General features: G+C 33.8%; 1 protein-coding gene and 1 pseudogene across 46 annotated transcripts; both read right to left on the bottom strand.

Annotated features, from left to right (window-relative positions):
* Positions 1–2,992: 2,992 nt before the first annotated feature.
* LOC102627255 (GPN-loop GTPase QQT1-like) lies at positions 2,993–25,633 on the bottom strand. 46 transcript variants are annotated; one of them, XM_052440810.1, is made up of 25 exons: positions 25,470–25,631; positions 25,192–25,358; positions 24,866–24,910; positions 24,699–24,778; positions 24,386–24,460; positions 24,186–24,289; positions 23,918–24,074; positions 23,714–23,801; positions 22,738–22,810; positions 22,526–22,656; positions 20,735–22,258; positions 19,701–19,955; positions 16,736–16,896; positions 16,413–16,584; positions 16,241–16,296; positions 15,976–16,138; positions 15,343–15,853; positions 14,703–14,863; positions 14,381–14,552; positions 14,119–14,220; positions 13,936–13,987; positions 13,552–13,653; positions 13,300–13,459; positions 13,026–13,152; positions 12,191–12,920 (listed from the first exon to the last, which is right to left on the bottom strand). In XM_052440810.1, exons 2-11 carry the CDS (start codon positions 25,281–25,283, stop codon positions 22,207–22,209), a joined length of 897 nt encoding a protein of 298 aa, XP_052296770.1. In that variant the 5' UTR covers positions 25,284–25,358; positions 25,470–25,631; the 3' UTR covers positions 12,191–12,920; positions 13,026–13,152; positions 13,300–13,459; positions 13,552–13,653; positions 13,936–13,987; positions 14,119–14,220; positions 14,381–14,552; positions 14,703–14,863; positions 15,343–15,853; positions 15,976–16,138; positions 16,241–16,296; positions 16,413–16,584; positions 16,736–16,896; positions 19,701–19,955; positions 20,735–22,206. The 46 variants fall into 46 exon arrangements, with proteins under 46 accessions (XP_052296763.1, XP_052296765.1, XP_052296767.1 ...); XM_052440773.1 differs by lacking the exons at positions 19,701–19,955; positions 20,735–22,258; positions 22,526–22,656; ... (7 more) ...; positions 25,192–25,358; positions 25,470–25,631 and adding an exon at positions 17,115–19,694 and having other exon boundaries at positions 15,343–15,380; positions 15,530–15,853; XM_052440783.1 differs by lacking the exons at positions 19,701–19,955; positions 20,735–22,258; positions 22,526–22,656; ... (7 more) ...; positions 25,192–25,358; positions 25,470–25,631 and adding an exon at positions 17,115–19,694 and having other exon boundaries at positions 14,703–14,765; positions 15,343–15,380; positions 15,530–15,853.
* On the bottom strand, positions 8,225–9,252 carry LOC102613259 (LIM domain-containing protein WLIM2b-like; annotated as a pseudogene).
* Positions 25,634–27,585: the final 1,952 nt, after the last annotated feature.

Raw genomic sequence — 27,585 nt, 5'->3', positions numbered from 1 at the left:
ATTTTAACTCAATAATCTTTGTGAGATATCTTAATTAGGCCAGTCTTCTCCTTTCCCTCTCTCCAACATCTGTCTGGAAAAGGACATTGAAAATACGTAATTCCTTCAACGTCGTCGTTTGATCAAAGTGGTTGCTTTATTAGCTTGGAAAAAAAAATCATTTGAAGTATGAACAAATTCATAACTTCATAAGGATATGTTTGAATTCAGGTGTTATAATTTTAATCCACAATTGTCAATGGATAGATTCTCTAGCTGTGAATTGTAAGTGTTGTTGCTGAATGAACAAAGGTAAGCAGATCTAATAAAATTTTTAACCTCTATTTCCAGCAGGATTCTTTTAGGTGGCAAATTAAATAAATTAATTACTATTTAAAGACTGGTAACATTATTGATGTTGTTTAATTTTATCAGACCATTACGAGTTTTCAAAAATAAAAATTGATGGGTGCTAAACTCATCTTGAGAGCATGGAGGTTGGGAATGGGAAACAGGAGAAGTCCTTGGGGAACAATTAACATGTATTGTGCTGAAATGGAGGTTATATTGAGGGTCGTGTTAAACTCATTTCCATTTTTAGTCCAAGTTACACGATAAAAGAAAAATAAAACTATTTAATATTTTACAGCAATTCAATTGGTAAGTTATGGAAGTTCACATCACGCGAAATAATATGATTATTTTCTCTAATATTGTCCAAGAATAGCCAGCATATATGGGTAAATTTTCACTCACTGCAGCCAGTCTACATGCACATAGATAAAGGAGCAAAATAAAATGGCAAAAAAAAAAAAAATTTTTTTTATGGCTGCAAAATCTCAAAATTATAAACTAATGTCCTGCAGATTCTGAAAATTCTACATAAGAAATTAGACCAAACAACAGTAATAAACAGATATGAAATTTATATTTTAAAATCTTTCCATTCTTTTTACAAACTCTTAAGAAACAAAAATGAACCTAAACGAAATTATGATGTTGCTGGTCGACCAAAGATTAATTGACAGTGCATACATTTACCTTTTCTTTAGGACAGAAAATTACATTTACTTTCCTTAAAGTGGTTAAAACACTTCCTTTTGTGTCCAATTAACACTTAATGCTATTGTAGAATCATTCTTTTCTTTGGACTACCAATTGAGACTTGAAAACGGTGACCAGATAGATAGTTGCTATAACCTCATACAACGCATAGATGGCAAGGTTTAATCATATCATCTGCAATTTTCTTGATGCATGCAACGTCTTAGACATATCATTCATCTAAACGACGATTACTCCACCGTTCAGGTTCTAATATTTTATACTTTGAATGTAGTCGACTTACTATGTAACCCAAGGTAGCCACATTACTCCACCCTTCTAGTTTTACCATTTTGTCCTTTGTATACTTTTTAGTTTTTACTTAAATAAGTAATCCTTGAAAGCCATTTATCGAACTTTCGGCATTGAGATCCACATGGTCTTATTATGACATAAATACCTATATTTTAGGGCCAAAAGAAATTAGAAAGTATGAAAAATTAGGTATTTTTCTATCACTTTATTATTAATAGTTTGTCGTAGGCGTATTTAGTGAAAAATTAGTTGCAATTAATTACAGTACTCTTTTGTATATTTGATGAAAAAAACACTAACAAAATAAAATAATATTTGTTAGTTACTCTATTTATTTATTTAATTTTTTTGATTATTTGATTTTAAAAAGAATTTTTAAATCATGAAGGAATTCTATTGTCAAAAAGTACTTTAATCAAAATAAGTCAAATTAAAATCCTCGAACACAAGCCATTCAAAGCCATCCATTTATCTTTTTGAAGATAAAAATCATAATGATAATTGATAACGAAATATTATTCTATTACATCACACAGCTCCTTTGCAAGTTCTCTGCAAGCAGAATTATTAGCAACTGGTGTATGATATATATCTGGACAACAGATATTACATATCTCCAAATGAAATTACAATAAATGTTATGACAGTGCAATGCAGCTCCCAATTTGCACCTTCTTCTTCAGATAAGGAGCACCAAGAGCATTGATCTATTTTGCGATTTGGCGCATGCTGTGATCCACTCATCCAACACTCACCAGCTTCCCCTGTTGTTTCAACTCTTCAGCAGCAAAGATAATCAGCTGCTCCAAGAGAAGGGAAACGATTGCATCAGCCATGGTATTGGTGAATAATTTTGGATGACAAACGAGGAGAGAAATTGATGCTGCAAAAATGCTAAAAGGAAATGATTCGTGTGTAGCTCACTAGCTGTAGGAGAAGGTGATGAATGCAGATATTTTAGAAAATATAGTGGCTCTGTTTTAGTTACTCCAGATTGAACTAATTATTCTGTATTGACTTGAGTGAACTTTTCTTTTCCCCTTTATTTCTCTCGTTTAACTAACTTTACTAGGTAAATGTCCAAAGGTTGCACTTTCAATTGAAAATTCTCAAAAAAATGGTTTGGTAGGTTCTTGACCTTATTGTGATCATGTTCGCATGCAATGGTTGGGATTTATGTTTCCTTTGGCTCAACATTGTCTTTAATATCTTAGGCTACTCTTCTCTTTACCCCTTTCTGTGACGTTCCTCTTGAAGTTTATGAAAATGTTTCCTTTTTCCAATCCCTCCATTTTCCAAATCCTTTGATATAATTAATGGCTTACCTCTTTAGCTTCAAATCTAATGATTGAAGTCCAAATCTCCAATATTTATATTCTACATTTCTGAGCTCTGGTTTATAAAAATTACTTAAGTTCAACATTCCAACAATTTTAAAATGACCAAATTCAATAATCTAAATTCTTGAAGTCACTGTCATGCATTTATTTATTTTTATTGTTTTGCGAAATTTAGCATTACAGAAATAAAAATCCTGCCTCTTAGACATCTGCACATACTGTAAAAACGAAGAACCTTCACTTGTTCAAAATATTACTGCTTCTCAGAATCCCATGGAACTCAATCGTCAGGCTTCTCTGACTTTAAAAGAAACTCAACACCAACATCACAATTAATATTTAACAATGAAATTTATAATAGCAAACAATTGGTTCAGAATTTAGCTAAGATTCATGGGCGAAGACAACAACATAATTTTACATGAAAAAAAAAATAATAGGGGAATTCTGACATTTTGCCTTAATCGGCAGCTTAGAATCCTTGACCTGAGAACGTAGACAACTACAACAACTTTAATAGAGTTTAATCCTGAGAGTTTCAGAACTGTGAAAAAACCTGATGTCCGAAGATCCACAGCTTCTTATGTAAGGAAAGTCTAATATGGGATTTAAATTTCCCAGTAGCAGCACTGCAGCACTGCAGTAGCACAAATTTAAACAGAAACTAAAATCTTGAACCATTAAATTTATTGAAACTTCTACGAATTGACATGTAGCAACCAGAATCTCATTCCTTTTCAAATGCAATGCTTCTTTTGATCCCCTGCATTTTTTGGCAGCCAACTTCTTAGCTTGGGTAGCTCAACACCGTTTCTAACAATATTGGCTTCAATTACCTAGAAATTATTCATTTCAAATCAAATTACAATGAGAGAAGGATGGAGGTTTTGGTAACTATGCATTAATGATTTATCACCTTTGGCTCATCATTGTCTTCAATATCTATGAATGGCATCAACATTTGCATGAATTCACTGCCAACTGCTGCCTGGAAATGGTTTCACTTTCTAACAAATATATCAATGGAACAATAAGGAAATAACATTTGATGAATTAGATAAACCAGCCAGAACACGTACTCTATAGTGTAGAAGCAAGTAAACGAGAATTACCTTAATAATTGGTAACATGTGATCTGCAGCAAATTAAGCTATTTTTTTTCGGTTGTCCTGCTCTGTTTGAGAACCTTGAAAGTTATTACTCAACTCCAAAGCCAAACTAAATGAAGGTAAGGTAATTAGGGTTGAGAGAAAACAAAAGCATCAATACATTGACAAGCCAACTTACCAATTTTGACAGCAATAGCTAAGTTGAGCCACCATGTCCGTAGCTTTATTCAATGGTGTTTGAACCGTATCCTGTATCACCAATCAGCACCATTCTCACCTTGCAAATTGTCAAAATATAAAATTACTATCATTATCAAAGCAAACGAATGACTCAAATTGAATTAATCATCTTTTACAATAATATTTCACAACCTTAATTAAGAACCAGGGTGGCCACATTAGCATTTTATGATTGTACTCCATGTAGCCGCCTAGAGAATTTTGTCAAGGGCCTCTTTTCACACAATCATGATGTCTGGAATGTGAGAGAACTTAGGCCAGTCTTCTGCTCTCCCCTGTCTGCAACGTCTTCTTAGAGTACCACATGCCACAATCTGCAATACCTTCAACGTGGTTGTGCGATCCCATAACCCCACACTAATTTCCAAGGAAGAAAGACGTGGCATAATGTTGGTGAAGGTGTTTCCTGTTCTTTTAATCCCATAATCCCACTCCTCCAATTCCATCAATCCCTCAACTGAAAGTGATTTCAATTTGGGGAAGGCAATAATAACTGATAAAGATGGAGATGAGTCATGAAGATGACTTTCTATTCCCAGAAATTCATTACCCACTGTTTTCACACTCTCCATGTACAATATGCTGAGATTTTCAAAGGATCACAATTTTCCCAAAGGAGGCAACTGCTCTCAATTTTTGCAGTTTTAAAGAGTGTCAAACTCCTTAGATTGGTAAATTCCTTCAATTTTTGCATCATCCGGGGGGAAACAATGTTGCCTCTGTATGACCAAATCTCTAATTCCTTCAAATTCAGAGGTGGTTGCAAGGCTTCAAGAACAAGTTGATTATCCTCATTCTTCCTCCTTCCCTCTTCTTTTTCTTCTTCCCCATCAAATTTAAGTCTCAATGAAAGAGGTATTTCATTTTGTCAAGCTCTAATCTCTTAGCCTCATCCACATCTAACAAATTTCCCAGTATACGTATACTTACGCTTGGAGGAGTTCCAAGTTTTTTAGAGATTCAAGCCCACTGCCCACATGCTTTGCTACCATCAACACCTCCTCCTCCACTCACAAGGAGCTCTTCCAATGTCCAAAGACTCATTAATCTCGCAATCCCTAGTGGCAGGTACCTTAAAGAATCAGTATTTTTATTTAGAGACGGGAAGTGAAACCCCTTCACCAATAATTACATTCAAACATACATGAATTGATATATGGCCACAAGAATTATTGGATGCCTTTTAAAATTCAATGCCGCTTTTGAGTTTTGACCCCCTGTAATCTAGGCAAGTAGTGACATAGGTTAGCTCAATAGCCTTCTAACAATGTCCGCTCCAACCAAACAATTAATTTCATTAATGTGAATCACCTGTTTGCTCATCATTGTCTACGCTTTATATGAATTTGCTGCCCATTGCTTCCTGGAAATGGGTTCATTTTTCAAATATGACGGCAGAAGAAACTTTTAACTGAACTCTGTTTCGATTTGTTCTTTAACTAGTACATATGCTGCAAAGTTATCAAGACAAACAGATGGAAATAAAATATTAGAAACTTTTGCATATTCCCGGCATAAAATTTGATGAAATATTTTATAATTTTGAATTAGAGAACAAACAACGACAGGGCAGGAGAAGAAATCACCTGAGGCAGAGGATAATTGTAATTGCAAATCCCAATATACTCAAGCCCCCAAAATTTACTCAATCAAAAAACTATCTCATCATCCTTTGCCAGGACGCTGTCACCACACCAGTTCCCAGCGAACAAACTAAAGTCTGACATTTGCCTAAATAGGCAGCTAAGTATCCTCAGCCTGATTACATGGATAACTAAAACAACTTTACTAAAGTTTAATCTTAAGAGTTTCAAAACAGTGGAAAAGATGACGTAGTTGATTTAAAAAAAAAAAAACCTCAGTTATCCATGGCGACAGGTCCAGGTTCAGGCTGATGAAAAGAACCGCAGCTTCTGACAATAGCATGGGCAGCCATCAAAACCTTATATTTCCCAGCAGCAGCTTAATACAATCATACTTACGAATGTCACTTGATAGCAAATAACAAAAATGCAGGAGAAGAAATTACCTGAGGCCGAGGATGATCGTAATTGCTGTGCAACGGCTTGGGAATTTTTCCAACCCTCCCCATTAACTAACTTCATTAGGTAAATGTCTAAAGGTTTCACTTTCAATTGAAATTTCTCCCCAAAAAAAAATAATAATAATCTTGCAATGGTTGGAAATAATGTTACCAAGCAATAATTCATTTAAAATCAAATCATAATGAGAGAAGGATGGAGGTTTGGTAATTATGCATTTATGATTTATCACCTTTGGTTCATCATTGTCTTTAATATCTATGAATAGCATCGACGTGCGCATGAATTGATTGCCAACTGCCGCCTGGAAATGGTTATTCTCAATGAAAGGATGAATTCGCACAAATATGAAGATACAAGAAACGTTTCTTTGGGTTCTGCCTCTTCTTGATACCAATGGAGATATGTACCGGAAATGACATTTGGTGAATTAGATAAATTAATTAATTACTATTTAAAGGCTGGTACATTATTAATGGTGTTTAATTATATCAGGATGGTATGGATTATAAAAACCAGGCTGGTACATTATTATTGCGGAATGACGGTTTTATTAAATTCATTTCCTTTTTTTTGGTCCACGTTACACAATAAAAGAAAAATAAAATTACTACTAGCATCATGTTGTCGTTTGTTTCTCTGTAATAAACGTGTTTAAGTGTTTTTATCTTCTGATCATCAAATTTTCAGATTTTTTTTCTTGATATGAACAAACAAATCCTAGTCCTTACATGACTAGGATTTATATATTCATATTCCACCCTAACTCATTGGATCGGAACCTTTAAACCCGTTAGCATAACACCGTAACTGGACCAACCGCTTTCAAGTTTAGGCAAAATCCAAAGTTTTAAAGTGCTTTTTCATTGAGGGGCCTTTTATCCCAAAAAAAAATTTATAGCGCTTAGAGGCCGCAGTAAAGTATCCAGGTCCAAAGGTCCGATAAAGCTTGAAATCAAACACAAACAATTGGGCTTCCATTCAAGTCCATGTTATATGGGGCTTTCATTTTTGTGAAATGACCAAAGGGACGACTATTTCTTTCTTAACTTTTTGACTACACCAAATAATTTCAAATGAAAATGTTTTAAGGGTCCCTCTATGATTTTTTTTACGGTATTAATAGTGTAAGAAATATGTAGCGTTAGATGTAATCAACGGTACACATTATTTTTAATAATAAAAATATTTAATTATTTCAAAAAATATTATAACCGGTTGAAAAGCTTATTTTAAATTTAAATGGAAAGAAAATAGAGATACGATAAAACACAATCTCCTTCTTTATCTCATAAAATTCATCATCTGTTTATCTTTTACGTTGTTGTATTGAAATTGGATTCTTGAATGCTATCTCAATTCACGAATCATTAACCATTGACAAGAATTGTAAACTTGTTCTTGTAATTCAACTTTTTCTCCGTTTATTGCCTCGTGTATTTGATAGGTAGGCTTTTAAATTTGTTGCTCGATGGTGACATTAGACAAGGAATCACAGATTTAATGTTCTTTGTTGTACTAAATTCATATCAAATCTTACTTTGATGCTATAATATATTTAGTTACTACCTTACATTTTCTTTTTTCACATTTGAAAATAAATTCTTTTTACTCATAGGATTACATAAAGTGCGCAGCCCTGAAGTGTGAACTTCAAAAGATAAAGTTGCATTGCAGCATGTTAAGCAGTAAAGCTTCTTCGCTGCATTAGATAGAAGACAAAATAACCTCAATCGGTGAATCAAGTGAAGCCAACACTTGGCTGAGTCAGTAGTTAACCACTAGTGATTTGTCTTTTTCAGCGCGCTTTCTCTTTTCGACTCGAATTCATCCCTTCGACAAACAACAAGATGGCAGGCAATAAAAGCAGTGGTTGAAGACCCGGTTAATCGGTGGAAGCAGCAGTCTACCAATCGTTTAAGAAAGAGGGGCAAAGCAAGCAGAAGCCCACTTATTAATCTTAGCCTCTGATTCCATTCTCCTTTTCTCTGCCCCGATTTGATTATCTCCAGCAGCGACGCGCGAAAAGTTAAACTGGCATGATCTTGCCCACTTATTAATGTAGTTTTTATTTTTTTAATATCTTACTGTTGTCTTATTTTGCTGACTAACTGAGTAATACTCCATTTAGGATGCGTTGGTAGCCATATTGCACTACATGAATCACGATGCACCATATTTTCGGATGCTCATAGTTAGCAGCTATACATAGCAGTTTGGTAACATACAATGATGAAGGCCAGATTTTTTTTTTTGTTAAACAACTGCTCATCTCTTTTTAAAAAGAACATTGCCAGAAAATGGTCAATTTACAACCATGGGATTATGCCTCCCATAAATCAGTATCTCTAATTACATGAAATTTGTCCCAACAAAGATGATCCAAAGAAGCAGAGGGAACTGAAGGTTTGGTAGTTCCCCTCAAAAACAACAAGAGGGATCAAAATAGAAAGCACACCCTCAAGCCAGAGAAAACCCACGCCAAATAAGATTTATGGAAGATAACATAACATGTTCAAGCTTCTTGAACAGAGACTGCAGCACGCTTCATGGAAGCAGATTTGATAGAAGGTGGTTGTAGCTGCCTTTTTCCTTGAACAATTGGGAGAAATTATGTTTGCAATACAAGATGCCTTCTAGGGCTGCGTAATTTGACGGGCTAATGGAATTACCACCATGTGAGCACTTGAAACATGTCTTGTGAGAGGCTTGGTTTTCCGCTGCTACCTTCTCCCACGGACACACTGTTTTACTGCAAGAAGCACATTTTTATTGGGCCCAGAGAACATGCTGTCAACTTTGCTAGGCGACCTTTTCAGCTCAGGAGTTAACTTCTCAGCTGACTTTGCAGGTAATTGGAAATTCTTGTTGAAGTTACTCGACTCCTTCAAAAGCTGCTCAAAGTGAGGCTTACAGTAAAGAACACCTTCCAGGGATGAGTAATTGCTTAGCTTGAGTGTGCCTTTGCAGTGCAGTGAGAGCACTTGAAGCAAGACTTGTGATAAACAACCCCATCAGTAGATAACTGCTCAACTGGACAAACTGTCTTCTCACAGACCTTGCATTTTTGTTGGGTACCAATAAAAGACATTGCTTTTAGATCTTTGGAAAGAAAAAAAAAAGGATCTTTAAATTGATTGAGCAGAGATTTTAAGAAAACGACAAAACCCAAGTGGGGAGTTGAGTTATTGAAGGCAAACCTTAATGCAAAGCCAATTCTTTAATTCAGTTGTAATTTCTTGTTGAAAAAAAAAAAGAAGCACTTTAATGAGTATGCTGTGCTATCATAACTTTATTGTTTATTATTTATATTGTTGCTCATATTCTAGTATAAGAAGCTTTGTAATTTTTTTTTATAGTGTAAAATGTAGATGGAGAGAAAAGATGGAGCTCAAACAAAGCATAAAAGCAAATGGAAATAGCGAAGCGAGCTTTCAAAATTGCAACCATGAGAAGAATTGATAAAGCTTAATAAAAAAGATGGATCAAATGACATTTAATCTTGCTGTTGTTAGGTATGAGCTTGGTGAGTTGAAGAGGGACAATTTAGATATTTATGGTTTGGTGTAAAAAATGTATAATTTGATCTTTCATGAGATATTGTTCGTTGTATGCAGATATGATTTTGAATTGTGTTGCATTGCTGATAGGAATTTATTTTGCCAACAGTCAAACAGACTAACATATTGAGAATTATTAAAATAAACTGTTTGGATCATGCACGGTTGGCTCAAGTTTGGCAAATTTCAGTGATGACCCCTACAATTTTAAATATTCTCATAAATTCACTTGAATAATATATTTTACTTAATTACACAAAATTTAATTATATATGGTTTCGGTAAAATATATGAATATGTATGCAAAACTAATATTGATAGGAATGTTTAATTACACTTTAAAATTTATTTTACATATGTGTCCTACATCATTCATTATTGACTTTTTGTAATTTTATTTAGTAGTGATTTCAAGCCAAATAGAAAAGAGTTTCAACATTTAATTAACTTGAATACTCAATGTGAGACTCAAAATTGCTAAAATAGTACTTAAATCATATTCTTAATTTTATAATATAATTTAATTATCATGTAATTAAACTAATTTCAAAATCTATTTTCAAAACATGCAAACAGATGCCGTCTCTACTGTGAGATTTTTTTATTCTAATGTATGGTGTTTGTCCAATGGTGAAATATAAATAATAGCCTTCAATTTCTCATTTGGTATATTTTATTAGATTACTAGCTTAGAAACTATATGCAAATGTTGAAAATTGGACTCTTGTATCAAATATCATGTGATATTATCTCATTTGACCTTAAATTAATGTATTAAATGCCCATAAAATATGGTTTACTTCTTTAGTCGACAAATTAATTTTTACTAATATTTATATTTCATTTATCAATTCATAATTCACCGGGAAAATTACGAATTTAATTTCCTTCCCATTAATAAAAGTTAGGGGAACATACAAGTACTTGATATGTGTGTGTGTGTGTGTGTCACTTCATATGTTTTAGCAACTACAAGAATAATTGCCTCTACTAACTTTTTTCCATACCATTTTTATTACATTTTACCAATTGTATTTCTATACTGCTATTTTGTAAAAGAAAGCTACAATTGACTACTTAAAAATATCTTCATATTTTCTATTACCTTTACATTAAAATGGTAGTATATTATAAATGCAAAGTTTAATTTTTAATAACATAACACTTTAACAAAAGTGTGATGTATCATGTATGATATAACACTTTAAATATGCTACAAAATTAATAGGGAAAAGACCACCGCACCTCCAAAATTTGCTTAAATGATCATATATAATACATTAAAATTAAAAAATATAATATATAAAATCACATAAAATTTATAAAATATCATGAATACTAAAAAATTTAATTCAAAATTATATATTGTCATATTCTTTAATAATATTAAAATCTATTTCACATACTAATAATATTAGATAATTATACTTAACATTCAAAGTAGTATATATTACAACATCTTATTTAATTATGTCCATATTAATAGCAATCTTAAAATTAAATTTTGGATTAATTGATTTGAGTAAATCCATCGGGATAGACTAATAATAACTTAATATGAATAAAATTTTCATCATACATGTTATTTAATTAATTGTATTTATTGTAATATTTTATTTGTTTCATCTGATATTTTTTTATTATTTCTATCCTATTACTATATTTATATTCATTTAGGTTGTTTTAATTAAAAGTATAATAATAATTTATGAAATTAAGAGGGTCTGTATAACTATGTAGAAACTAAAGGGATTTATATGATCATTTAAGTAAACCTTAGGGGTGTGGATGGTTTTGTTCCAAATTAATTTTAATTTAAAATTAAAAAATTAATTTTTTACCTACAACCTATAAGTTACCGGCTATATTTAAATTAATTATTTAATTATCTATTATATTAAATGAATAATTCAGATTAAAACTCTTTCCTCTAAGGGTCCACACTAATCCCACTATCAATACTGTAAAAACACATATAGCATCTTAAAGAAATCCATGTTTTAATTTAAAATCCTGAATTTTTTAAAGTTTGAAAAAAAATATTATTACGGCATATGGTTTAATAGTATAATAGCCGAGATAATTTTAATATAACTATTCAAGTTTTAATATTTTATCCCTCGAATATAGTTAACTTACTATGTAATCTTAAATAACTATATTACTCCACCCTTTTAGTTTTACCAATTTATCCTTCAAATATTTTTAGCTTAATAAGTTATCCTTGATAGCTATTTATCAAACTAATGGCATAAAGATATACATGGGCTTATTATTACACAAATCGCCATATTTTAGGACCAAAAATAATTAAAAAGTACGAAAAATCAGGCATTTTCTATCACTTTATTTTTTAATAGTTTGTTGTAGGTGTACTCAGTGAAAAATTGGTTGCTAAGAATTACAGTTCTCTTTTTTATATTTGATTTAAAAAGCACTAACAAAATAATATATGTTAGTTACTTTTTTTTTAATAAGTTGGTTTTAAAAAGAATGTTTAACTCATGAAAGAATCTCAATGTCAAAAGGTACTTTCATCAAAATAAATCAAACTACAATACTCAGACCCAAGCCGTTCAAAGCCTTCCATTTGTCTTTTTGAAGATAACTGTAGAAGCTTATGAATATAATTGGAATATCAAGTTTTGAATCGGACTGTCGTTTGAAAATATAGCACCACCAGAAGATTTTCTGTGAAAAAAATAAAAATAAAAATAAAAATAAAAATGATAACTTCCTAACAAATCCAAATCCCTATACACCCTCTAATTTCTCTCACCCTCAGAGCTCCGACAATTCACTCGACGCAGCTTTGTCAAGAATCTTCAACAAGTTTTTGGCTAACAAACCGAGTTATAACATTTGCCTGCTCAGTATCCTGAGAGTTTACTCAATACATGATTATATAGACAACCGAACAAATTCGCTCAAGTTTAATCCTGAGAGTTTTAAAACAATGAAAAAGATGATACATAACGAAGGGTTCAGATTCCACAGCTTCTGATGTGAGCAAATTCTTGGCAACAGAATCTCCAAGCAACAGCTTATCACAACTAATTTAAGACAATAACACGGCCAGCCATGAAATCGTCAATTTTCCCAGCAGCAGCTATATGCAAGCCATACATACGGCTGTCACTTGATAGCATACCAAAGTGCACGAAAGGAAAAGAAGCTAACATCGTTCAGCCAATAAACTTATTCAAACTTGCATTAATTGACACATGGCAAAAGAACTATTGCATGCTTTTTAAATTTCAGTGCTTCTTTTGAGTCTTGACCCCCTGCAATCTAGGCAAGTGGCGACATAGGTTAGCTCAATGGCCTTCTTACAATATCAGCTTCAATCTAACAAATAATTTCACTTAAAAAAAAAAAAAAGAAATTGCGAATCACCTTTTCGCTCATCATTGTCTACACTCCATATGAATTTGCTGCCAACTGCTTCCTGGAAATGGTTTCATTTTCAAATATAGTGGCCGAAGAAACTTTTTCCTGAACTCTGTTTCTGTTTGTTCTTTAACTAGAACATATGCCGCCGAGTTATCAATGCAAACAGATGGAAATAAAATATTAGTAACTTTTACGTATTCCTGGTACAGAATTTGATTGAAATACTTTATGCTTTCAATTAGAGAGAAAATCAAGACAGAGCAGGTGAAGAAATCACCTGACTCAGAGGATGATTGCAATTGCAAATCCCAGAACACCCAAGCTTTCAAATTTCACTCACACAAAAAACTATCTCACTATCCTTGTCACCATACAAGTTTCGAGCTAACAAACTGAATTCTGGCAGTTGCCTAAATAAGCTGCTAAATATCCTTAGCCTGATTACATGGATAACTGAAACAACTTTACTGAAGTTTAATCTTAAGAGTTTCAAAACAGTAAAAAAGATGATATAGTTGATGACAAAAACCTGAGTTATCCATAACGACAGGTTCGGGTTCAGGCTGATGAAAAGAACCGCAGCTTCTGACATGAGGACTTTCTTGGCAATAACATGGGGAGCCATCCAAACCTAAAATTTCCCAATAATGCAATCATACTTATGGCTGTCACTTGATAGGACCTAAATGCACCAAAAGAAAAAGAAGCTAACTAGGTCCACCCATGAAACTTATTCAAACTTTTGGAAGAAATTGGTGAAAGGAAATGGTTTCATTGTCTGAATGAAGGCAAGATTGCCACAAGAAGTAGAATATTTTTCTTTGTGTTCTGTTTCTGTTTTATCTTGTAACAGATGGAAATAAAATTTCCTGATTTAGATAAATCAGCAAAAACATGTACTTTTTAGAATTACCTGAGTTTAAGCTTTCACTAAAAACCTTCTCATTTCCACAGTCCTGCTCTGCCTGCTTCACGTGTACATTTAGCACCAATGGAATTAAAAATTTATTAACTGGTCAAAAGCCAAATTATGGAGACTTGTGAATCAGGCGCTGGTCCAAAGCAAATAATGCTGAATAAACTGCAAATAATTTACCTCCTTTGTCTTTATTCCCCAATCTAGCACCATTCCCACTCTTCAGCAATTGTCCTTCACTTGTCAAAAATGACTCGGTTCAAGGTTCTCAATGAAAGTTTTCTAACATTTGATGACAGACAGAAAACAGAAATTACCATCATTACACTCATATCAAAATTTTAGAAACTCTTGCATATATTCCAGATACAGAAAATGATTCAAGATACTTTACGCTTCCTAAATAGATAACAAATAAATACAAAGCAGGAGAAGAAATTACCTGAGGCTGAGGATGATCGTAATTGCATTGCAACCGCTTGAGAATTTTGTCAAGGGCCTCCATTCACTTGCAACTGCCAACTGCTGCCTTGAAATAGTTTCATTTTCATTGGGTTCTGCTACTGGCAATACTTCCACCAATGAGCTTCTCATTTCATATCCTGCCCTGCTTCCTGCATCATATGATAAATTTAGTTGAAAAACATTGGTCACTCCGTTAAGGAAGCAGACCTTGAAAAGAAATCAGTCAACTCAAAATCAAAATTAATGTAGACTTATGAATTAGGAAATGGCCAAATTATCTAGGCATGCCAATAATTTACCTCTTTGGACATCAACCTAAGTCCAGTCGCGACAGCTCTATTCTGTGGGAAATTAAGCTTAATCTGAGGCAAATGTGAAATTATGTACATCACATGGTAACACAGATGAAACTATGCTATTTAGGTACGACTGTAAGATAGAAGGAGATAACAACACATACCTGCCAAAACAAACAATTAGGATTACCCATTAAATTCTTCAAAATATAAAATAAATAATAGATTGCGAACAAGTGACATTATGCAGTCAACCCTAGGTCAACAGAATCTTTGCACTGAACCCCCTTCCTCTGTCTGACGGTTTATGGATGCTTAAATGTCATCTATAAATAGAGACACAGAAATATATAATGTATCTTTGGATGCATAAATCAATTTCTTATAGCAATAACGATAATGGGATCTTTCTCCATTAATCATTTTGAAGTTCTAGAAAATCCAACACCTAGGGGTAGTTAATTTAAAGGTTAAAACATTGTAATCAGAATATAGAATAGCATTTAGGTCAAAGCACTAGAGCTAATAGAAAATTTATTGATTTTAACTTCTGGAGAATTTATATGCAGTGGCATGATTAGCACAACAGCTTCACTAAGCTCATTGCAAGAATTTATATAATAAAAGAAAAAGAAGGATGTACTTCCAAGGGACACCTTCGCCGATTAAATATTATTTTATCTGGATCGTTAGCATTGTAATTAGAAACAATAATGAAGGAAGTCTCAAATCAATGAGTTTTTCATTTGAATAGCTGAAACAACTTTACTAAAGTTTAATCTTAAGAGTTTCAAAATAGTGAAAAAGATGACATAGTTGATAACCAAAACCTGAGTTATCCATAGCGACAGTTTCAGGTTCAAGCTGATGAAAAGAACCACAGCTTCTTACATCAATAGTTTCTTGAAAATAACATGGGCAGCCATCAAAACCTCAAATTTCCAAGCGGCAGCTTAGTGCAATCATACTTACAGCTGTCACTTGATAGCACCTAAATGCACCCCAGAAGAAAAAGAAGCCAACAGTGTCCAACCATGAAACTTATTCAAACTTTTGGATGAATTTGCTGCATGGAAATGGTTTCATAATTTGAACGAAGGCAAGATTTCCGCAAGAAGTAGCATACTTTTGTTTGAGTTCTGCTTCAGTTTGATCTTGTGACAGATGGAAATAAAATATTAGAAACTTTTGCATATTCCTGGCATAAAAATTGATTGAAATATTTTATGCTTTTGAATTAGAGAACAAACAATGACAGAGCAGGAGAAGAAATCACCTGAGGCAGACGATGATTGTAATTGCAAATCCCAATACACTCAAGCTCCCAAAATTTACTCACTCAAAAAACTATCTCATCATCCTTTGGCAGTCCACACCAGTTCCCAGCGAACAAACTAAATTCTGACATTTGCCTAAATAGGCAGCTAAGTATCCTCAGCCTGATTACATGGATAACTAAAACAACTTTACTAAAGTTTAATCTTAAGAGTTTCAAAACAGTGGAAAAGATGACGCAGTTGATTAAAAAGAAAAAAAAAAACCTGAGTTACCCATAGCGGCAGGTCCAGGTTCAGGCTGATGAAAAGAACCGCAGCTTCTGACAATAGCATTGGCAGTCATCAAAACCTCAAATTTCCCAGCAGCAGCTTAATGCAATCATACTTAAAATAGTCACTTGATAGCAAATAACAAAAATGCAGGAGAAGAAATTACCTGAGGCCAAGGATGATCGTAATTGCAGTGCAACGGCTTGGGAATTTTTTCAAGGGGCTCCATTCACTGCCAACTGCCAACTGCTGCCTCGAAATGGTTTCTTTTTCTTTGGATTCTGTTACTGGCAATCCTTCCTCTAATAAGCTTCTCTTTTCATGTCCTGCCCGGCTTCCTGCATCACATCATACATTTAGTTACTAGAAATTGGTCACCCAGTTAAAGTAAGCAAACCTAGAAAATTAATCACTCAACTCAAAATCAAAATTAATGTAAACTTATGAATCATGTAATGGTCAAAATAGTCAGGCATGCCAAAAATTTACCTCTTTTGACATCAACCTAAGTTCAGTCACGCTTGTGCAGAAAATTGTCAATAATGGCAATACGTGCAATCTGTGGCAAATTAAGCTTCGTTTTTTGGTTGTCGGGACCTCGAAAGGTTATTATTCAACTCCAAAGCCAAACTAAATGTAGGTCACTTGTCCTGCAAAAGAATTACTCATATTGCATTAATAATCTTTTACAGTAACGTTACCCATCTCACAAATTAAAAATCGTATATTCATAGGATATGAAAATCAGAATATTAGAAAGTAAGTATTGCAGATTTCTGATATAGAGTTTGATTCAAAATGCTATTTACGCTTCTTAATTAGATTAAAAACAACAACAAAAGCAAATCAGAGTAAGAGAAGAAATTACTTGTCAAAGCCCAAAATGGAGGTCGGGAATGTGTGATATCTTAGGCCAGTCTTCTCCTTCCCCCTTGCAATAACGTTCTTCCAGAAGCCTGCACTCCCAAATGTGCAATTCCTTCAATGTTGTCGTTTGATGAATGTGGTCGGGCAGTGCCTTTAATTTGGGGCAGTAATTAATTGCCAATGAAGAAAGACGTGGCATGATGTTGATGACGGTGTTTCCCGTTCTTGTAATCCCATAATCCCACTCCTCCAATTCGCACAGAAACTCAATTGAAAGTGATTTCGATTTGGGGAAGGCAATAATAACCGATGAAGATGAAGATGAGCCATTGTGATCACTTTCTATCCCCAAAAATTCATCACCCACTCTTTTCACACTCAGCAAAAACAATAGGCTGAGTGCTTCAAGGGATGGCAATTTTCCCAAAGGAGGCAGCTGCTCGCAATTTTCGCAGGAAGAGAGATCTAAACTCTTTAAGTTGGTTAATGACGTCATCCAGCTGGGGAAAACAGTGTTGCCTCGGTAGTACTCTATCTCTAATTCCTTTAAATTGAGAGGTGGTTGTAGGGCTTCAAGAAGAACTTGATCGTCCTCGTTCTTCCTCCTTTCTCCTCCTTCCTCCTTATCAAACTCAAGGGTCAAACTGAAGAGGTATTTCTTTTTGTCAAGTTCTAATCGCTTAGCCTCGCCCACATCTGATACATCACCCAGTCTACGTATACCACATACTTGAAGGCGTTCCAAGTTTTTAAGAGATTCAAGCCTACATGCTTTCCTACCATCAACACCTCCTCCTGCACTCACGTGGAACTCACCCAAGGTCCTAAGACCCGTTAATCTCCCAATCCCTACTGGCATGTACCTTAAAGATTTAGTACCTGTATTTCGTAAATGCTTCATGTTTATTAACTTCCCAATCCCTTCAGGTAATTCTTTAAGATTAAAACAAAAACTAATATCTAACTTTTCTAGATTATATAACTCGCACAATGTCTCCGGTAGCTCCACTATTTTCTGACAAGACAAATTAAGGTATCTTAAATGTACCAGCTTTTCTATGTTTCTTGGAATCTCCAGAGTCAAAGAAAAATGTGTGTCGTACGATCCACCAAAATCTAATGCCCTTAAACTTGTCAATTCCCTAAATAATTCTTCTAGGATCTCACCATTTAATAATGAATGATCAGATGATTCAGATCTACTATAGTTAATTAAGAGGGTACGCATTCTTTTAACTCTACGAGTGGAAACAGGTAATGAAGCCCCTTTACTAAAGATTAACATTAAATGACGGACCTTCTCATCAAGAGAGTTTGTGGCGTTTGGTTCTTCACTACCATTAATTGCCATTGAAAAACATTCATTTTGACTTACAAATCGGGCAAAATCATGTACCATATCATGCATCTTACACTCTATAATACGATTATCATAACTTTTCTTAAACTCTTGAAAAAATGAGCGAGAAGCTAAGATGCCAAAATACTCTTCACCTACTGTCTCCATCTCTTCATCTTGTTCTGCACTAAGATAACCTTGAGCCATCCATAATGTGATTAGTTCGTCTTTTTTTATATCGTAGTCTTTTGGAAAGACAGCACAATATGAAAAACATCTTTTTACTCTAGATAGCAAATCATTATAACTCAACAATAAAGAGGACAAAACATCTTTCTCAATCTCTTCTACTTTCCATAAATCACTATTTAAAATTCTTTTCCACTCTTCTTCAGTTTGTTTAGAACGCATGAGACTCCCTATTGTCTTTGCTGCAAGAGGTAAACCTTTGCACTTGCCTGCAATTCTTTGCCCAATTTGTTCTAATTTTTCACGTTCCTCGATCGACCTACCAAAAAATGCTATCTTGTTAAACAACAACCAACATTCCTCTTCGGCTAATTCCTTAATGGGAATAATATCTATGGATCCCATCATGGATGCAACGGACCCACTACGTGTGGTAACTATAATTTTAGTTCCATGGAGACCATTCTTTAGACAACGGTAGAATGGTTCCCATTTCAAGTAATTTCCATCCCACACGTCATCTAAGACAAGAAGAAAGGTCTTCCCTACAATAGATTCATCAATATGTTGAAGAAGAGATTGGAATTCACCTAAATGAGATTCACGACCATCCAAAGCTTCAACGATTGCTTTGGCAACCCTAAACTCCTCAAAAGTTTCTGATACACACACCCACAGAATTTTGTCGAACTTTCTCTTCACCTCGTCATGATTACAAGCTAGTTGTGCAAGAGTAGTTTTCCCTATGCCTCCCATACCAACAATTGAGATGATATGGAGGCCTTTTTGTTGCTCGCTACTCTCACACAACAGCTTGCTTATGAGTTCATTCTTCTCACCAACTCTACCACAAATCTCTTCCTCATCAATCAAGGAGGTACTCTGTACACGCCTTGGTCTTTCACTACTTTTATTGCCACTCTTAACAAGATTAAACATGTCTTTTTGAGTAGCAATATCATGTAGCTCTTCATTCATTTCTTTGATCTTGTTGGCAATGTCATGACGAAGAAAGAGTTGTTTGAATCCAAAACAAGAGCCGGGAAAGCAGAGACATACCTTCTTTTTCTTATGAGGAACAACAAGAGCATTGTCATCAACACCACCCTCAATTTGCAATTTACGTCTTGTTGTGATCCACTCATCCAACACATCTTCAATGTCGTAGGATGCATACTTGAGCCTACCCAGCCAAAGACTAACAGCTTTTTCCTTCACTTGCTTTTCCTCTGCATCATCGAGCACAACTTGAATGGCTTGAAGGTGGCTGGTAAGGCTTTGCACTTCTTTTTCAACACCAACCACAAGTTTCACCTGTACCACCCCAGACCGAATGAAAAATTATGAAACTTTATAGAGAGTCTTGTACATATTTCTAGTGAATCCTATCCAAATTTCATGATTTTACGAACCATCCACATTAAGTTATAAGCATCCTATTTCCACTAAAAGGTCAATTAAAACATAATCCTGAAACATTTTTCCTTTCAAACTTTCGTCAAATTGTAAGTCACTTAACGGCTACTAAAAATCATGAAAATCAATCTGAGCACGGCATAAAATGTGACTATCAAATCCTAAAAAGTTGAAGCCCAAAATCCAAGAATCATAAAAGAGACAATTCGGCAAAGAGACTATATCAGAAACCAAATTAAAATTTAACTTGAAAAGAAATTATATGAAATCACTTACCAAACTCAAAGAATGTAAGAAAACTATGAAATTTTTCATAGAGTCTAAGTAATAGATATGGGATTCAGTGCTGAGTTGAGGTTTTACTAAACATTAAATTAATGACTGTTTCATAAACTTGAAAGTTCTGCAAAACCTTAGCTCAACATTGAATATTTATACAGAGTTAAAATTATGGGTTTTGATCATTTCTTATATACGAGAGTTATAGCAAGTTACCACAATATGGGTAGTTATCGAGAATATAAATGAAATAAAATAAAAATGAGTGGTTACTATATCACCTTTTAATTAAATTCAATTCAAATTTCAAAAATTATAATTATAATGTTTTTGATAAAAGCAAAACCAAATAAAATCATTGTAAGTATTTGTAATATGAGGGGTGTAACTTCGATCACCTGTTGTTTTATCTCTTCAGCAGCGAAGGAAATCAGCTGCTCCACGAGAGGGGAAACGATGGCATCAACCATGGTGAATACAAGAGGAGACAAATTGATGTTTGCAAAAGTGATCAAAAGGATATTGAAGTGTTTGTGAAAATGAATTTCGGGCGATAGCTTTCTTATTTATGCTTCATCACATGTATGGCTTTACTTCTGGACAACGTAAATAAAGAAAAGAACAAGACAATGAGAGATAAAAGAATTTTTTGTGAATATACACTGTTTCCATTACTTTAACTTGAATATACACTATAGTTTACATTACTTTACAGGCTTGCTCTTTTGTTTTTATTTACCAATCAATCACATGGTCATTGTCTCCACTTCATTACTTTACAGGCTTGCTATTTTGTTTTTATTTGCCAATTCATTGTCAAATAATAATAATTAGAGCATAGAATCTTCCCTTCACTTTCCTTCAATTGGGAAACTTTTCTCCACTACACTTTGTCTCTTGAGTGCCAGCTGAGTTACAAGTCACCTTATCACTTCTGCTGAGCTTGCATGATGTGCTGACATCGCACTTCATTCTAACAAATAATAATAATAATTAGAGCATATAATCTTCTCCTCACTTTCCTTCAATTGGGAAGCTTTCACTTTTACTGGCTCAAGATAAGTATCAATGTCACAACGGTTGATGCAACTTATCCCTAAGAGAAGTGAGGTAGGTTCTTGACCTTTTGATCAAGGTAGCTCACTTCATCATTTGCGATTATGCATGTGATCTACATATGAATAGAAATACACTTTCTTTGAAGCTTGTAGCCCAATTTTATAACTCGTACTCAATTTAGGTTTCACTCATCGTATATCTACTTAGAAGTTTAAAGCAGTTGAGTAATTTAAAAAAGAAAACCATTTTATTTTATTCCCTCCTCATTGACCATATTTATTCATATATTTAATTATTAGTGGTACTTAAAATATATATGTGAAAAGTATTTTAATCACAAGCTTCATAATTTGACATGTGTCAACATCATGTTATAGAACAAATAGAGGCCACGAAATGGTCTTGACAGTGATCTTTGAGCTTAAGCATAACTATGAATGCAGTGATAAATTTCATTACTTTGTTTCTTGTAATTACAAACGATACTAGAGTAGATGTGTTACCAAAATTACGAACTATACTAGAGAAAAATCAATAAACGACATTTGTGTACACCAGCTGATTCAACTAAAAAAATCGCTTGATATTGTACAAAGGTCCGAGATACATCATAATTAGTAGTGGTTTGATTAAAACCACCTCTTCTGCGCTTGTCCTGTCTGAACCAGTCAAATGTTTGATTGATTGAAAACTTTATAAACCCAACAAAAGAGCATAATAGATTAACAAACATGAATCACAAGCAAGTAAACATGCACAAAAGTAAGAGGCATGCTTACGGTTTGCGCACCACATATCTTCGTGTCCCATTTTAGTTAACATCGTCATCATCCTCAATGTACTTTTCCTGCACTTCAGCTACTGTAGATATCTTTGTTAAGCAAAACTTGTCTGACTGAATTACATGGGAAAAGTGTGGATACAATATCTGGGAAAAAGAAGTTTCCATGATTTTGGTAAATTTATGAAAAACGCATGAATCAAATTTGACACCTACCTAACAGCAAAATTAGTTTCTCAAACGTACAAGTTAGAAGATGCTGATGCAAACGATGAACCATAATTAAATAACCAAAAAGTTTTATGAATATGAGAATCACAAGATTGAAAATATGTGAAAAGAAGGATATCTGTAATAATCCCAATCCACATCGCGAACGGCAATCTTGCTGAATTCAACTGCACTGGCATCCATGCCAGCAAAGATGTACCCATTGCTTTTATCTATCAGCTTCACGAGTTTTGCCACACTTTCCTTATCCTGAAGAGGAGCAGCCAACTAAGATCTTATTCACAAATAATTCAAAGAAACTCAAGAAAGAATTCAAGAGAAACTGATGACCTGAATATCTAAGGTTGAAAAATTGACCAGACTGTAGTCTTCTATTACATCACACAGCTCCTTTGTAAGCTTTCTGCAAGCAGAATTATTAACTGCTTGTATATAAAATACATTTGAACAACAGATATTACTTATCTCCAAATGAAATTACAAGAACACCATACAACCAGATTCCTTAGGCTGAGTGAGGAAAGAGGCAATCAATAAGCATACTATCAAGGGCAACTATCGCTTCTTTTCATATTGGCATCTCAATGACAACACTGGATGAATTTGCAAGTATTCAGAAAGTGGTTTGAATTCATTGAAAGAATGACAGCCAAATACAGAACTGAATGATGACTGAACATATACAGGTCTTAGATAAGAAGCTGCACCGCATATGTCATCAAAGCATGAATGAATTAGACTGGAATTCGATAACAAGCATACCATCTGGGACCTAACATCTCCATCCAAACGACACCATCTGACCCAAGTTGACAGACGTCAATATGACTGTATAGTTGCTGAATTCTCCATGTTATCTTCTTTTCGAGATGACTCTTTCTTAAGATCAAGAAAATTTTGCGAAACCACACATCTATATTTCTGGGACAGGCACATTTCAAACACTTATTCATTGAGTCTGATCAAAACAAAAGAGGAACTGTTTTTCCCCCCCATTCATTGTTACTCAAGAAATTCAAATAAAATTTGGCTAACATATATGCTTTCTTTTGACTTCCGAGACAAGATATGGCAAGTTGAAATCTAAGGCTGTACTACGGCCAAAGCCAAAATTGTTCACTTGCATCTAAGAGCTGTCTCTGGACAAACAGAATGGCATTGCCATTGACAAATTTCATAACATTTGTGTGGGCATTGCAGTGTGGCAGTAGATGGCAAGGGGAGGTAACAATTGAAAATGATAGAAACGACAATCAAAAAGAGCAATGGACATAATTTGCATCATTGATTCAGCTAGAATTCAAACCTGTACTTAGCAGAACGAGGGTCCTGACCCAGAGCATGCTGTAAATATGACAAATCTTGCACGTCCGTATAGTACTCGAGATTAAAAGCTGTAACATACCCAAAGTAATTGATTGGTAAGGAAACGTAGCAGATAGGAGCTTGTGACAATATCTGATATTTCAAACTAAACTAACAAGTAGGAGAGATACACTTAAAACCACACCTAGCTTTCCATAATTCTCAATCAGGTCGATCTTAGACAAGACATTGACATGGGGAAGTTCCAGATGTAGCATCGTAGACAACGAGAGAAGCAAAGCACCAACATACTTTCCGGGGTCACTGCAAAGATGCGCATCAACTAGATGCACTGCAGTCAACTGCATGTGAAAGGAACCAACTGAGAATTGCACAATTCTGGCATCAAAATAACAAAGATGAATTCATGTCAACTCTTTGAGTCCCTTCATAGATGCAAGATGTAACAATACCCTGAGATTTAACTTCTTTATGAGTCTCATGATAACATTCTTGGCATTGGAATGAAGAAAAAATAATTCAACTTGGCCAGGAAAATCAAACAGAAGATAATGATCTGCAAAATACCAAAAACATTAACGTTTTAACAATTTTTATGAGTCTCATGACAGCATTATTGGCATTAGAATGAAGGAAAATGGCCTCTTCTTACCTTTCAAAAGTGGTTCCAATTTCGACTGCAACCAGTCAATATTCTTCTCTAGATAGTCCATACAATACACAAGACCTAGTTTATCATAAAAACACCTACTTTAGAAACCACAGAATAAGCACAAGCACATTGAATACAAACATATCACTGCAAAAAGAAAGAAGACGGCATATTAAGTCTACCAAATCATTATCCATAAAATCTCAACAGGTAGCCACTTGATTGAAGTTAATTTCATGAAATTTGTTGTAAAGCAAAGGAATATCATTGCGTGATAAAGAAAGAAAGAGTAAACAACAATAGGCTGACTAACCTCCATTTGGACCGAGTGCATGCTCCATCATCACATCACTTAGTTTAATGAGGTCCTCGATATTCACAGCACACTCATATCTATATTAACATCAAGGAAGTTTCCGATTGAACTAATCATACTACAATCAACCGCAGCATGTGTAAAAAACTTCTGACAAAGGATACGGCAAACTATCATTAGCAGGATCCAAATTGATGACTGCAACCTTCCTGCATAAAAATTAATAAGTTACCACCAAAACAATCATATAGACCCAATTGGCATACAGCTTGCCACTGAACAAATACAACCTTCACATGCATGTTACCATCAATGTTCACTTAAAGCTAACACTATAACTCGGTTATTCCCTAATGCTCTTACATTCATTTAAAAATTAAAGCCCAAATCAATTTTTTTGGCCATCAAAGAGAAAGCTGCTTGAAAACCACTCGGTTGAAACCCAGAGGTCTGAATTACCTGTTACTTTGAAATCAAGAAAAGTAGTTACCTGCCAATAAGGCTGAGAAACTGAGACATGCCATTGCAGTAGGTGGTCTTTCCCGAGCCGGGCGGACCAATCACCACTTGCCCAAACACCATTCTCGCTCACGCTCAATTGTTTTCTTTTTTCTCTTTAACTTAATACTCTTGCAGGAAATTCGTCGAACATTTAATCTGCACTGAACAATTCACGTTTAACTTTTCCAGATTAAATCCCAATCAAAAGAAAATTGAAAAAGGAAATAAATTAATCATAAAATCAGCTCTATTCCATTATTTGTAGACCTGCTACTAAAAAACTCTCAATCAGCGGGAAGTCTCTGGACCTGGAAACTCTGACTCAGCCGAAAGCGAAAGACTGCTTTGAACATTTTGAACAATTTTATGCCAGTCGGTTAATGGAAAGTACGTGTGGGCAGTTTACGGTTCGGTTTTCGTCTAGAACCGTACCGAACCAAAACACAAATCCTTCCTTTTATAAAAATATAAACTGTTCGGTTTTTGTCTGCTAAGTTGAACCGAACAGAGTAATTTTGATTTAGTTTAGTTCGGTACAGTTCGGTTCAGTTAAGTAAAAATTGAATTGAATGCAAACTCTAATGGAAATACATGATGTTAAAAGAAAGAGTTTGAACTATTTATTCGTTGGGAAATTTTTTTAGTTTAAAAAACAAATATTATATATTTTTATTTACGCAACAAATATTTATTTATTTTATCTTCTTTTTGTCATGTAAGAGATACTACTAACATATATCTTAAAAAAAAATAGAATATTTATTTTAATCATCATAGTTTAGTTATGGTTTTTGGGATTGATTGTGGTATTTAGTATTTACTCAGAGAATGTCAATATAATTAAGGCGGAAGCCTTCTTTTATGGTATTCAATTTACTAGTAAAATTAGTTTATCTTTAAATTCACTATAAGTTGTTTTTTTTTTTTAACGGAATAACTTATTACTCGCATCAGCTATTTTTTATTTGGATAATTGCTAACCTGTAGTGGTTATTGTTACTGAGAAATACTTTGGAATTGCTCATCTATTTAGAGATTGTAATAAAAACAACTAATACTTTAGCTAGGTTTACATTTAGTTGTCATCAATGTCTTGTATGGGTGGAAGATTATCCACAACATTTAACTTGTTTCCTTTGGATTTTATCTTGAAAAAAAATAAGAATCTATTTTTCAAAAAACTAAAAACATTATAATGTAATAAATAAGTTTATATATATATAATTTTTAAATTTATAAAATTTATCATAGGAGATAGAAAATGAAGACAAAAGTTTTTGTTAAAAGATTGCATATTAATTAAAAAATAGTATTCGTCTAACAGTCGGGTTGACTATCTTTTAAATAATTTTATTTAGCTAATGTCATGGGATGAATATTTTCCACAACAAACCCAATCTAAAAAGAAGAGAGAGCAATATAGCAAAATACAAAGTATATTATTCACAAGAGTGTGTATAGGAGAGCTTGATAGCTCATAAATATACTTGAATTGCTTTTGTTTGTTGTATGCTCAAATGGCAAGTGTCATGCGCTATTTATAGTATAGGAGAGGCTTACCCAATTTAGAATGTTTATATTTAGAGAGTTCTCAAAACTTTGTGAGAGCTCTCTAATACCTAGTAATGTGTGGAGTGCTCTAGAAAAATCTATTTACAAGCTGTATGCTACACCAATCTAGCAAATTCTAGAGAATTTCGAGCTATGTGCAAGTGTAAGAGTATGTCAGAGTGTCCTGGAAATTTTTAGAGTCAAGTCAACCTAGTACAATTTGGCCCAATTTAGCTTCTTTGTCTATAAAATTTGAGTGGTCCGCAACACTAAGCACTGAAGTTTAAATCCTAAGATACGTAGGGTTAAAATTTTTGATTTGAACTTCACCCACTCCCTCTACTTTTTAAAAAATATTATATAATAAGACCAAAAAATATTGCTTTCAAAATCTGTTTATACTGTATATTTCAAATTATCAAGATATATATATATATATATATCGATTTTTCATATTGTATTTTTACAATTCATAGCTTTATTTTAGCTAACGGTATACCCAATGAGACAAATATTATATATAAGGGGGGCCACCAGTGCTACTTTAATTCATTAAAATATTTTTTTATATCCATTTACTCAAAATTTCTATCTTAATTGTTTATAAAATATTTTATTTCACGAGCATTATGATATTCAATTTTTTTATTTTTAAATGGGTATGTATATTATTTTAGTGGATTCAAATATTACCAACGTAAATGAATATTTCGAGCATATTGATCTATCATGACAAGCAAATGAACATAGACGCATGATAGGTATGTAATCACATTCATATGAATCATATAATCACAAAACAAAACAAAAGGCAATGCGACACGCAAAGTAA

This window comes from Citrus sinensis, chromosome 5 (genome assembly GCF_022201045.2).
Source record: "Citrus sinensis cultivar Valencia sweet orange chromosome 5, DVS_A1.0, whole genome shotgun sequence".
NCBI lineage: Eukaryota > Viridiplantae > Streptophyta > Magnoliopsida > Sapindales > Rutaceae > Citrus > Citrus sinensis.
The sequence above is the reverse complement of the archived record's forward strand: the minus strand, read 5'-3'. Positions and strand labels throughout refer to the sequence as shown.

What these genes read in the sequence shown, in the direction of transcription:
- LOC102627255 (XM_052440803.1), bottom strand. Translation starts at nt 19,619, where the DNA reads ATGAATGAAGAGCTACATGATATTGCTACTCAAAAAGACATGTTTAAT.